The sequence below is a fragment of the Oncorhynchus gorbuscha genome, linkage group LG03 (assembly GCF_021184085.1).
Source record: "Oncorhynchus gorbuscha isolate QuinsamMale2020 ecotype Even-year linkage group LG03, OgorEven_v1.0, whole genome shotgun sequence".
In the NCBI taxonomy this organism is placed as follows: Eukaryota; Metazoa; Chordata; class Actinopteri; order Salmoniformes; family Salmonidae; genus Oncorhynchus; species Oncorhynchus gorbuscha.
The window spans coordinates 15053512-15066528 of record NC_060175.1 but is presented as its reverse complement, the minus strand read 5'-3'; the positions used below and the strand labels follow the sequence as shown (position 1 = coordinate 15066528).

The following is a 13017-nucleotide window of genomic DNA, read 5'->3' as shown; positions in this document are numbered from 1 at the left end:
TCTCCTGTCCTATTCAGGTGTCCTGTGTGAATCTAAGTGTGCGTTCTCTAATTCTCTCCTTCTCTCTTTCTTTCTCTCTCTCGGAGGACCTGAGCCCTAGGACCATGCCCCAGGACTACCTGACATGATGACACCTTGCTGTCCCCAGTCCACCTGGCCATGCTGCTGCTCCAGTTTCAACTGGCCTGGGCCCTAGGACCATGTCCCAGGACTACCTGACATGAGGACTCCTTGCTGTCCCCAGTCCACCTGGCCATGCTCCTGCTCCAGTTTCAACTGACCTGAGCCCTAGGACCGTGCCCCAGGACTACCTGACATGATGGCTCCTTGCTGTCCCCAGTCCACCTGACTGTGCTGCTGCTCCAGTTTCAACTGTTCTGCCTTATTATTATTTGACCATGCTGGTCATTTATGAACATTTGAACATCTTGGTCATGTTCTGTTATAATCTCTACCCGGCACAGCCAGAAGAGGACTGGCCACCCCACATAGCCCGGTTCCTCTCTAGGTTTCTTCCTAGGTTTTGGCCTTTCTAGGGAGTTTTTCCTAGCCACCGTGCTTTTACTGTCATGCAGGTGAATGAGGACCCAAAAGCGACTTGGCGAAAACAGAGTCTTTAATCCAGTAAAGCAAATCTACAATCATAAGACATAATTCCACTCGTAATGACGAGAACAGACTGGAGACTCGATCAAGAACTGCAGGTTGCCTCGGGAAGGCACTTGAACGTAGCAGACTCAGACACCTGCTCACCACGCAGCATCTGAGGGAAACACGACACGACAGGGCGATACACAGACACAGCACGGTGAACAATAGACAAGGATCCGACAGGGCAGAAACGGAAAACAAGGGGAGAAATAGGGACTCTAATCAGGGGAAAGATAGGGAACAGGTGTGGGAAGACTAAATGATTGATTAGGGGAATAGGAACAGCTGGGAGCAGGAACGGAACGCTAGAGAGAAGAGAGAGAGGAAGGGAGAGAGAAAAAGGGGAACGAACCTAAAAAGACCAGCAGGGGGAAAATGAACAGAGGGAAAAGCAAAATGACAAGACAATCTAAGACAAAACATGACAGTACCCCCCCACTCACCGAGCGCCTCCTGGCGCTCTCGAGGAGGAACACTGGCGGCAACGGAGGAAATCATAGATCAAACGGTCCAGCACGTCCCGAGAAAGAACCCAACTCCTCTCCTCAGGACCGTAACGAAAAACGATAAAAGGGAAACTAGGGTACTACTCTAAAAAAATAAATGAGACACGGGTAGAGAACTGAAAGCTTTAGAGCAAACAGGACCAAACAGGCCAGGAGAGTAACAACTAGGGACAGACTGAGACACAGCAAGGGCAGGAACAAGAACAGGAGAGATGCGATGGCAGGGAACAGACTGAGACCCAGCAAGACCAGGAGCAGAAGCAGAAAAAAATTACCAGACTTCTTCTGCGCGCAGTCTGAACACGCAGCCACGAAACGGCGCGTGTCACGCTCCTGAGTAGGCCACCAAAACCGCTGGCGAATAGAAGCAAGCGTACCCCGAACGCCGGGATGGCCAGCTAACTTGGCAGAGTGAGCCCACTGAAGAACAGCCAGACGAGTAGAAACAGGAACGAAAAGAAGGTTACTAGGACAAGCGCGCGGCGACGCAGTGTGCGTGAGTGCTTGCTTAACCTGTCTCTCAATTCCCCAGACAGTCAACCCGACAACACGCCCAACAGGAAGGATCCCCTCGGGATCGGTAGAAGCCACAGAAGAACTAAAGAGACGGGATAAAGCATGAGGCTTGGTGTTCTTAGTACCCGGGCAATAAGAAATAACGAACTCGAAACGAGCGAAAAACAACGCCCAACGAGCATGACGCGCATTCAGTCGTTTGGCAGAACGGATGTACTCAAGGTTCTTTTGGTCAGTCCAAACGACAAAAAGGAACGGTCGCCCCCTCCAACCACTGTCGCCATTTGCCTAGGGCTAAACGGATGGCGAGCAGTTCGCGGTTAGCCACATCATAGTTACGTTCCGACGGTGATAGGCGATGAGAAAAATACGCACAAGGGTGGACCCCATCGTCAGTATCGGAGCGCTGGGACAGAATGGCTCCCACGCCCACCCCGACGCGTCAACCTCAACAATAAACTGTTTAGTGACGTCAGGTGCAACAAGGATAGGAGCGGATGCAAAACGCTTCTTGAAGAGATCAGAACAACAATCATACGACCGGTGAGGAGGAAGGGAGTTGGTTCTGGACCGACTGAAGACCGTGCGCAGACCATGATATTCCTCCGGCACTCCTGTCAAATCACCAGGTTCCTCCTGAGAAGAGGGGACAGAACAAACAGGAGAAATAGCAGACATTAAACACTTCACATGACAAGAAACGTTCCAGGAAAGGATAGAATTACTAGACCAATCAAAAGAAGGATTATGACACACTAGCCAGGGATGACCCAAAACAACAGGTGTAAAAGGTGAACAAAAATCAAAAAGAAATGGTCTCACTATGGTTACCAGATACAGTGAGGGTTAAAGGTAGTGTTTCATATAATATACTGGGGAGAGGACTACCATCCAAGGCAAACATGACCGTGGGCTCCCTAACTGTCTGAGAGGAATGTCATGTTCCCGCGCCCAGGCTTCGTCCATAAAACAGCCCTCTGCCCCAGAGTCTATTAATGCACTGCAGGAAGCTGCCGATCCGGTCCAGCGTAGATGGACCGGTAAGGTAGTACATGTACTTGACGGAGAGGACCGTCTATTAGCGCTTATCAGTCGCCCTCCGCTTACTGATGAGCTCTGGCCTTTAACTGGACATGAAATGACAAAATGACCAGCGGAACCGCAATAGAGACAGAGGCGGTTGGTGATTCTCCGTTCCTCTCCTTAGTCGAGATGCGAATACCCCCAGCTGCATGGGCTCAACACCTGAGTCAGTGGGGAAAAACGGTAGTGTCGGAGAGAGGGGAGACACAGTTAACGCGAGCTCTCTTCTATGAGCTCGGTGACGAAGATCTACCCGTCGTTCAATGCGAATAGCGAGTTCAATCAAAGAATCCACGCTGGATGGAACCTCCCGAGAGAGAATCTCATCCTTAACCTTAGCGTGGAGTCCCTCCAGAAAACGAGCGAGCAACGCCTGCTCGTTCCAGTTACTGGAGGCAGCAAGAGTGCGAAACTCTATAGAGTAATCCGTTATGGATCGATTACCTTGACATAGGGAAGACAGGGACCAGGAAGCTTCTTTCCCAAAAACTGAGCGATCAAAAACCCTTATCATCTCCTCTTTAAAGTTCAGATAATTGTTAGTACACTCAGCGCTTGCCTCCCAGATAGCTGTGCCCCACTGCCGAGCCCGACCAGTAAGGAGTGATATGACGTAGGCAATCCGAGCTCTCTCTCTTGAGTATGTGTTGGGTTGGAGAGAGAACACTATATCACACTGGGTGAGAAAGGAGCGGCACTCAGTGGGCTGCCCAGAATAACATGGTGGGTTATTAACCCTAGGTTCCGGAGGCTCGGAAGAACCGGAAGTAGCTGGTGACACGAGACGAAGACTCTGATACTGTCCTGAGAGGTCGGAGACCTGAGCGGCCAGGGTCTCAACGGCATGCCAATTCCTGCTCGTGTCTGCCGAGCATCGCTCCCTGGAACTCGAGAGTAGAGTAGAGAGAATCCATAGTCGCTGGGTCCATTCTTGGTCGGATCCTTCTGTCATGCAGGTGAATGAGGACCCAAAAGCGACTTGGCGAAAACAGAGTCTTTAATCCAGTAAAGCAAATCTACAATCATAAAACATAATTCCACTCGTAATGACGAGAACAGACTGGAGACTCGATCAAGAACTGCAGGTTGCCTCGGGAAGGCACTTGAACGTAGCAGACTCAGACACCTGCTCACCACGCAGCATCTGAGGGAAACACGACACGACAGGGCGATACACAGACACAGCACGGTGAACAATAGACAAGGATCCGACAGGGCAGAAACGGAAAACAAGGGGAGAAATAGGGACTCTAATCAGGGGGAAAGATAGGGAACAGGTGTGGGAAGACTAAATGATTGATTAGGGAATAGGAACAGCTGGGAGCAGGAACGGAACGCTAGAGAGAAGAGAGAGAGGAAGGGAGAGAGAAAAAGGGGAACGAACCTAAAAAGACCAGCAGGGGGAAAATGAACAGAGGGAAAAGCAAAATGACAAGACAATCTAAGACAAAACATGACATTTACACCTGCATTGTTTGCTGTTTGGGGTTTTAGGCTGGGTTTCTGTACAGCACTTTGAGATATCAGCTGATGTACGAAGGGCTATATAAATAAATTTGATTTGATTTGATTTGGGTGGACCATTTCAGTTTGTCTGGGATGTGCACGCCAAGGAACTTAAAACTTCAACCTTCTCCAATACTGTCCCGTCGATGTGGATGGGGGGTGCTCCCTCTGCTGTTTCCTGAAGTCCATGATCATCTCCTTTGTATTGTTGACGTTGAGTGAGAGGTTATTTTCCTGACACCCTCACCTCCACCCTGTAGGCTGTCTCCTCGTTGTTGTTAATCAAAAAAAAGTTTGGACACACCTACGCATTCCAGGGTTTTTATTTATTTTTACTATTTTGGAATGTTGTATTTTTCATAATTAAAAAAAAATAAATGCTGAAAATCCGGTGTTCATAGGAAACAAATAATACTCATGGAATCATGTAGTAACCCGGAAAAGTGTTAAACAAATCAAAATATATTTTATATTTGAGATTTCTTTGAAATAGCCACCCTTTGCCTTGATAACAGCTTTGCACACACTTGGCATTCTCTCAGCCAGCTTCATAAAATAGTCACCTGGAATGCATTATAATTAACAGGTGTGTCTTGTTAAAAGTTAATTTGTGGAATTTCTTTCCTTCTTAATGTGTTTGAGTCAATCAGTTGTGTTGTGAGAAGGTAGGGGAGGTATACAGAAGATAGCCCTATTTGGTAAAAGACCAAGTCCATATTATGGCAAGAACAGCTCAAATAAGTAAATAGAAACGACATTCCATCATTACTTTAAAATATGAAGGTCAGTCAATCCGGAAAATTTTCCGGTTTCTTCAAGTGCAGTCGCAAAAACCATAGAACCGTAGAGCCCAAAATACCAGTCTCAACGTCAACAGTGAAGAGGAGACTCCGGGATGCTGGCCTTCTAGGCAGAGTTGCAAAGAAAAAGACATATCTCAGACTGGCCAATAAAAATAAGATATTAAGATGGGCAAAAGAACACAGACACTGAACAGAGGAACTCTGCCTAGAAGGCCAGCATCCCGGAGTCGCCTCTTCACTGTTGACGTTGAGACTGGTGTTTTGCAGATACTATTTAATGAAGCTGCCAGTTGAGGACTTGTGAAGTGTCTGACACTCTAATGTACTTGTCCTCTTGCTCACTTGTGCACTGGGGCCTCCCACTCCTCTTTCTATTCTGGTTAGAGCCAATTTTCGCTGTTCTGTGAAGGGAATAGTACACAGCGTTGTACGAGATCTTCAGTTTCTTGGCAATTTCTCGCATGGAATAGCCTGCATTACTCAGAACAAGACTAGAGTGACAAGTTTCAGAAGAAAGTTAATCGTTTCTGGCCATTTTGAGCCTAATCGAACCCACAAATGCTGATGCTCCAGATTCTCAACTAGTCTGAAGAAGGCCAGTTTTATTGCTTCTTTAAGCAGAACAACAGTTTTCAGCTGTGCTAACATAATTGCAAAAGGGTTTGCTAATGATCAATTAGCCTTTTAAAATGATACATTTGGATTAGCTAACACAACGTGCCATTGGAACACAGGGGTGATGGTTGCTGATAATGGGCCTCTGTACGCATATGTAGATATTCCATTAAAAATCAGCCATTTTCAGATACTATAGTCATTTACAACATTAACAATGTCTACACTGCATTTCTGATCAATTTCATGTTATTTTAATGGACAACAAAAGTACTTTCCTTTCAAAAACAAGGACATTTCTAAGTAACCCCAAACTTTTCAACGGTATACACACACACACACACAATTGACAGATTGGATTACGACTCAATAAGTGTTTGTAGCTGTGCTCTAATTTTATTGTCTTTGTACCAGCACAAAGTCAGATACACACCAAAGATTTCTCACCATTCGATGAGTCTCTGGACAAAAATCCTGTGGTGAGATCAGTGATACTCAAACTCCTGCTCAAGTACAGGTGAGTGAACCTGAAAAGCTGCTTATGTCATTGTAATGTTGTTGTAACCACTAACGCAATTCAAGGTTTCAGAATAGGTATGGTGTCAACACATTTTCCTGAATTTAACTCATTTGTGTTTTGTTTTTTAGCTTTGATGAAGTCAAGGAATATCTGCAGCAGCATTTGACATCGATAGAAGAGAGCAACATTGTCGATGCAGAAGATAAAAATGAACTGTATGCGTTGTACATTAACTGCCTTGAGGTATGATCTGATTGGGTGTCCATGCAGGCAGTCAAGACTGTTGCCCAATCAGAATAACAACATAGACCACAACTGCAGTATGACTATATGACTATTATACAACTTTCTTTCGCAGGACTCATTGTTGGAAAGAATGCCACAAGAAAACACCTGCCTTCAGGAAGAGACTGAGTTCTTGCATCACTTCCTGGACTCTGTCACTGACTCGGCTGAGACGGTCACAATAGAGTACCTGCAGCAGATCGCTAGGGTCCGCCTGTGCCTGGGCAAGGCTGCACACCTTCTCCATAGCATGCTGTCTGGTGAGAAAATGTATTAAAAAGCTCAAATCAAATCAAATGTATTTGTCACACACATGGTTAGCAGATGTTAATGCGAGTGTAGCGAAATGCTTGTGATTCTAGTTCCGACAATGCAGTAATAACCAACGAGTAATCTAACCTAACAATTCCAAAACGACTGTCTTATACACACAAGTGTAAAGGGATAAAGAATACTGTATGTACATAAAGATATATGAATGAGTGATGGTACAGAACGGCATAGGCAAGATGCAGTAGATGGTATCGAGTACAGTTTATACATATGAGATGAAAGTATGTAGGGTATGTAAACATTAACCCCGAGCCCCAAGTTCTGCTCCATGTTGGTTAAAAATTGGGCTTGTTGGTATAAATTCATTTAAAAAATGTTTTGTTTTTTTACAATATAAAGATTATTGAACCACTGGGCTCGGATCTGATGCGATTACAAAATTAAAAATCAGATTTATTTTTTGAAGGTCCACACACCAAAAATGGACTTTAAAATTATTTTTAAATATAGGGAATTTACAGGCAACAAGAGCAAAAACAAACACCGTGACTGTTAGGCCATCACAAGTGTGTGTCATGGGGAATGTTGAAAACACTTGCAATAAGTTTGTCTGACTGATCCAAGACATGTCCTGAAAGAAGTGTCTGGTCTTTCAGGGGTATGTGCAAGTCCTCAGGATGTGGTTGAGGAGTTTCTTCGTGCTGTTAGGAACCTGTGTGAGAGGAGTGTGAACGACTGGTACCGGGTCTACCTGATCCGCAACATCAGTAGACAGCAGGGTGTAGAGTGTGTCCAGGGGATGCTGAAGGAAGCCGAGTACAGGTGGCTTTTCCCTGAAGAGATACATCAACCGGTACATAGTAACATACGGCTTTCTTAAATGTTTTATAAATCATTTTTAACTGTTTGAAAAAGCCTGTATTTATTTTCCTTTCATTAAAGTACTTGTCAGGTACATATTAAAGTGATATGGAAGACTACTTATATAGCATATGACCTCTCTGTAAATGAACCCCCGCAACGAAGAACCATATATGTGACTGGTTACAGGTTCATGAGCGTTTGACACTCGTTCGTACTTCACAGTAGGACCTCGTGTCTGGCATGGTGGAGTTGACCATGCTGATGGTTGGCCATACGTTTACATGTATTTCTTAAAGAGACGGATGGGGCTAAGGCTTAAGAGGGTGTGAAAAATGCTGAATGGGCGTAAACAAAGAAGAGCTCTCTAGCAAGTGTGAAAATTGCATCAACATTTTTCAAAGGGCATTTTTTCCAACTTGTCTCCTAAGTGTAGCAGCATAACTTTCCAATGTTTTCTCCAACTGCAGCATATGATATACAATTTTGAAGCTCTAACATTTGAAATAACCCCCCTACAGAGAAATCTGGCCACATATATGTGCATTATGAAAAATTCCTATATTGTGAAATATTTGACATTTTCTATGTGTATGTATATACCACATTGTGTCATTATTCAAGTCATCACACTTCTATCGTTTAATTATACCTGCCTGTTTTTTGATTTCATATTTATTTTCCATACTTTTTATAAGGATTCATGAAGTTGATATATATATATTTTTTAACACATACGGTTGTTCATCTGCGGGATTGTGTACAGAATGAAGATGGTGGGCAGATGGACCAGTATCTGGTCTATGGAGAGCAATACCTGGCTGTACGGGAGGCTGTTGCCAAAGCAGTATTAGAGGGCACTGTGGAGGACATAGAGAAGAAGTGTGAGGTATTAGTGCAATTCCACTCAGCTCTCTAACAGTGTCTCGTGCATTACTATTACTAACCAGTTTGAAAGCATTTCTAATCATCTGAGGTAATGCATCATTGATAAGTGGATAATACTCCGCTCTGCGTCTTTGTCTTGTTTATAGAAATGTACTGCACCTCCAAAGAGGCGGACCTTGTACATCCTGCTGGCTCTTTTCAGAGAAGTCACCAGTCTGTACCGAGCAGCCAACACAGGCCTCCACCCCAGCCCTAGGGTAGGAACACAGGCCTCCACCCCAGCCCTATGGTAGGAACACAGGCCTCCAGCCCTAAGGTAGGAACACAGGCCTCCACCCCAGCCCTAAGGTAGGAACACAGGCCTCCACCCCAGCCCTAGGGTAGGAACACAGGCCTCCACCCCAGCCCTAAGGTAGGAACACAGGCCTCCACCCCAGCCCTAAGGTAGGAACACAGGCCTCCACCCCAGCCCTAAGGTAGGAACACAGGCCTCCACCCCAGCCCTAGGGTAGGACACAGGCCTCCACCCCAGCCCTAAGGTAGGAACACAGGCCTCCACCCCAGCCCTAAGGTAGGAACACAGGCCTCCACCCCAGCCCTAAGGTAGGAACACAGGCCTCCACCCCAGCCCTAAGGTAGGAACACAGGCCTCCACCCCAGCCCTAAGGTAGGAACACAGGCCTCCACCCCGGCCCTAAGGTAGGAACACAGGCCTCCACCCCAGCCCTAGGGTAGGACACAGGCCTCCAGCCCTAAGGTAGGAACACAGGCCTCCACCCCAGCCCTAGGGTAGGAACACAGGCCTCCACCCCAGCCCTAGTGTAGGAACACAGGCCTCCACCCCAGCCCTAGGGTAGGAACACAGGCCTCCACCCCAGCCCTATGGTAGGAACACAGGCCTCCAGCCCTAAGGTAGGAACACAGGCCTCTACTCCAGCCCTAGGGTAGGAACACAGGCCTCCACCCCAGCCCTAGTGTAGGAACACAGGCCTCCACCCCAGCCCTAGGGTAGGAACACAGGCCTCCACCCCAGCCCTAGTGTAGGAACACAGGCCTCCACCCCAGCCCTAGTGTAGGAACACAGGCCACCACCCCAGCCCTAAGGTAGGAACACAGGCCTCCACCCCAGCCCTAGGGTAGGAACACAGGCCTCCACCCCAGCCCTAGGGTAGGAACACAGGCCTCCACCCCAGCCCTAGGGTAGGAACACAGGCCTCCACCCCAGCCCTAAGGTAGGAACACAGGCCTCCACCCCAGCCCTAAGGTAGGAACACAGGCCTCCACCCCAGCCCTAAGGTAGGAACACAGGCCTCCACCCCAGCCCTAAGGTAGGAACACAGGCCTCCACCCCAGCCCTAGGGTAGGAACACAGGCCTCCACCCCAGCCCTAAGGTAGGAACACAGGCCTCCACCCCAGCCCTAGTGTAGGAACACAGGCCACCACCCCAGCCCTAAGGTAGGAACACAGGCCTCCACCCCAGCCCTAGGGTAGGAACACAGGCCTCCACCCCAGCCCTAGGGTAGGAACACAGGCCTCCACCCCAGCCCTAAGGTAGGAACACAGGCCTCCACCCCAGCCCTAAGGTAGGAACACAGGCCTCCACCCCAGCCCTAAGGTAGGAACACAGGCCTCCACCCCAGCCCTAAGGTAGGAACACAGGCCTCCACCCCAGCCCTAGGGTAGGAACACAGGCCTCCACCCCAGCCCTAAGGTAGGAACACAGGCCTCTACTCCAGCCCTAGGATAGGAACACATTGGACTCTGTTGTTGATGATCAAAACGGGGCAACTAGTGACATTTCAACGTTAGATTTTCATATCATGTTGCTAATTTAAGTTAAATGTGACCTTTTCGTAGATTCCTAAATAGTCCCCCCAAATCTCAATCAAGCCATCTTGATTGTCCCAGAAAATATGGTTGATTGTCCCAGAAAATGTTAGGATGAAATGTCTCATATGCCTAACTGAACCCTTCAGTCCATACACAGAGGTTATATTTAACCATAATGACTGTCCTCCCTCAGAAATGCCAAGAACTTGAGTACTTCATCCAGGGTTCAAGGTACCTAGATCCCAAGCCAGTGAGGGACTTTGCCATGGCATTGGTGCAGAACAGGATGGGAGAACTGAATGTCCATAATGGCCGTCCCGGTGCAGAGCACGTCCTTACAGAGCTGACTGTCCACCTGGCCACTGTGCTGCTCACTGGGACAGAAGGGGTGCTTACACCTCTTCAGCAGCTTGGCCTGACTCCTAACAACATGCAGGTATGATCCATCTCACCATCTCATACTGGCTGCATCCCAATTGTCCACCCTTCTCCCGAAGGGATTAAACAATGGTGGGATCTCACTGTAGCCAATACGTACACCAATCCAATGCTTTTTCGGCAGAAGGGTGGAGAATCGAAACGCAGCCATTGTTCTCATAAACATGTTATTCCAAGTTGAATATGTGAGTTCTGTCTTTATCGGACTGTCTATTCCAACAGAGACCCTTCATTCCCACGATGCCTGAAGACATGCTGGCTATGGCCCAAAGGGTTTTAACACAGACTGGAGGCCTTCAAGCACTCACCTGGTATTGTAAGTACAGTGCCCATATAAATGTTGATGTGCCCTATAACTATCAAATCTGCTTTCTAAATTCACCTGTGCCATTGATTTTGTTAACCTTTTACTGCAGTGGGCTAAATCAGTGTTTCTTGGTAGTCTTAAACAAATCTACTTTGAAACAAATGTATACACCTCACACTCATGGTTATGGGCTTAAAGAAAGTTCAGATGTATTACATTTTGAGTTTGTATCCCAATATTACTCTTTATATACATCACAGAAGACTGAAATATAACAAAACTGATTATCATAGAAACACCGGATTTTCAGCAGTATTTTTTTTGGTATGTTTATTAATTATGAAATTATGAAACATATTCATAACATTCCATCCATGATGCCACTAGAGGGCGATTTTGTCATTTGACTGCAATATGCTACGATATGTAAAGCTTGCCTGAATAATAACAAATGACTTATAGATTTACAAAACACTTTCTTAACTTCTGTATGTTTTGTTCGAGCTCACTTCATCCACTACCAAGAACAGCTTTCAGGTTGCAGTAGTGTCCTAATGTAGAAGTATCTCATACGGATCCCTACTAAACAACAGCTATTGAAAAATTGCAGCATAGAACACATATAAGCATTATAGTAGCACATTATAATGACTCATACATGCACATGACAAGTATATAAAGCATCATACCTGTTGGTAAAGTGTTCCCGAATAATTCAATGATGAGTTGTGTTGTATACTGAGTAAAACATTGCAAAACTAAACATTAACATTTTTATTGACCTTTGTTCTCTACAGCCTGTCCTGAAGGACACCCTTGTGCTGTTGGTGAGGTAAGCACAGTTCTTAATGTATAATTAAATTGACAAACATTCACAATGTTAAAAAACTCCACAGCAGACTAATTCACCCCCTGTTTGCAGTGTGGTCGCCCCACCCAGCTGGCACGCTGTCTAGAGTGTGGGGCAGTAGTTGGAGGGAAGAACCATGCTCCTGTCAGAGGTTTCAGTGCTATGGGACTGCAGCGGTAAATTTGTTCCCTGTGGTGCTTACAAAAAGGGCTTCCTGTTCATATTGTTGCGAAAGCATCAGATTGACAGATCCCATGTTGAATGACTGAACTTGTCCTCTTAGGGGAGATCTGACACGGACTGGTCACATCCTAGGAGATCCTCAGAGGAGGGACAACCCAGACTCCCAGGACACCAAAAACATGTCCCTCACCCCCTTCACCCTCGTCAGGCTGCTCACCCATCTAGCCATGCTGCTAGGGGCCTCAGAGCACCCACAGGTACGCCTGCTTGTCTGCCAATGCCAGCCCACTCGTACCAAACTACAAAATAGTGGTTATAGAGTTATATAGAGTAATATAGAGTTGTTGTTTATCATTCAAGTTCAAGTAGTTTATTTGCCATTATCTACTCAATTAGTGTATAAATAATTAAGCTTATCTACTAATTATACGGTTTTGATGTTAGTAAAATACAAAGGAGATGTAAAAAAAAAAGACATATAGAAGATGAAAATACTAAAAGACAAAATATATAAAAGATGACAACTGCGGACTGCAGTATTTCACAATAATAAGATATCTCTCTTCTTTCTAGTCCGTCCAGCAGATCATCCAGCCTCCAGTTGCTGACCCCTGTGGATTTCTGATCCTTCACCTGCTAAAGAATATGGATCATGTGACCAAAGCCCTGGGGAAGGGAACAGATGGCACGGTCACCGCCATCCACCTGATAATCAGATCCATCCTGGAGTCACCACAGACCAATCCATGGAAGGCCTTTCATTAATGCTCTCATAAGCCCTCTGACAGGTATACTTTATTATCTGAGTTTAACTCAATCAAGTTTTTAATTGTATACACACAATCATATTTGAACACAATCAAGTATTTAAGTGTATATTCACAATCATATTTTAACTTGA

General features: G+C 46.1%; 1 protein-coding gene and 1 long non-coding RNA gene across 2 annotated transcripts; both read left to right on the top strand.

Moving 5' to 3' along the window:
* Positions 1-5978: 5978 nt before the first annotated feature.
* On the top strand, positions 5979-6740 carry LOC124018639. The gene is made up of 3 exons (XR_006835653.1): positions 5979-6197; positions 6329-6443; positions 6559-6740. It is a non-coding gene; the product is annotated as an uncharacterized LOC124018639 (long non-coding RNA).
* A 695-nt stretch (positions 6741-7435) lies between these two features.
* LOC124016405 (E3 ubiquitin-protein ligase rnf213-alpha-like) lies at positions 7436-12881 on the top strand. The gene is made up of 8 exons (XM_046331967.1): positions 7436-7474; positions 8386-8508; positions 10532-10774; positions 10999-11092; positions 11881-11915; positions 12006-12109; positions 12217-12373; positions 12690-12881. Exons 1-8 carry the CDS (start codon positions 7436-7438, stop codon positions 12879-12881), a joined length of 987 nt encoding a protein of 328 aa, XP_046187923.1.
* Positions 12882-13017: the final 136 nt, after the last annotated feature.

What these genes read in the sequence shown, in the direction of transcription:
- LOC124016405 (XM_046331967.1), top strand. Translation starts at nt 7,436, where the DNA reads ATGTGGTTGAGGAGTTTCTTCGTGCTGTTAGGAACCTGT. An exon ending in TCGTGCTGTTAGGAACCTGT is followed by an intron (nt 7,475 to 8,385) that starts GTGAGAGGAGTG and finishes GATTGTGTACAG; the next exon opens with AATGAAGATGGTGGGCAGAT. An exon ending in ACATAGAGAAGAAGTGTGAG is followed by an intron (nt 8,509 to 10,531) that starts GTATTAGTGCAA and finishes GTCCTCCCTCAG; the next exon opens with AAATGCCAAGAACTTGAGTA.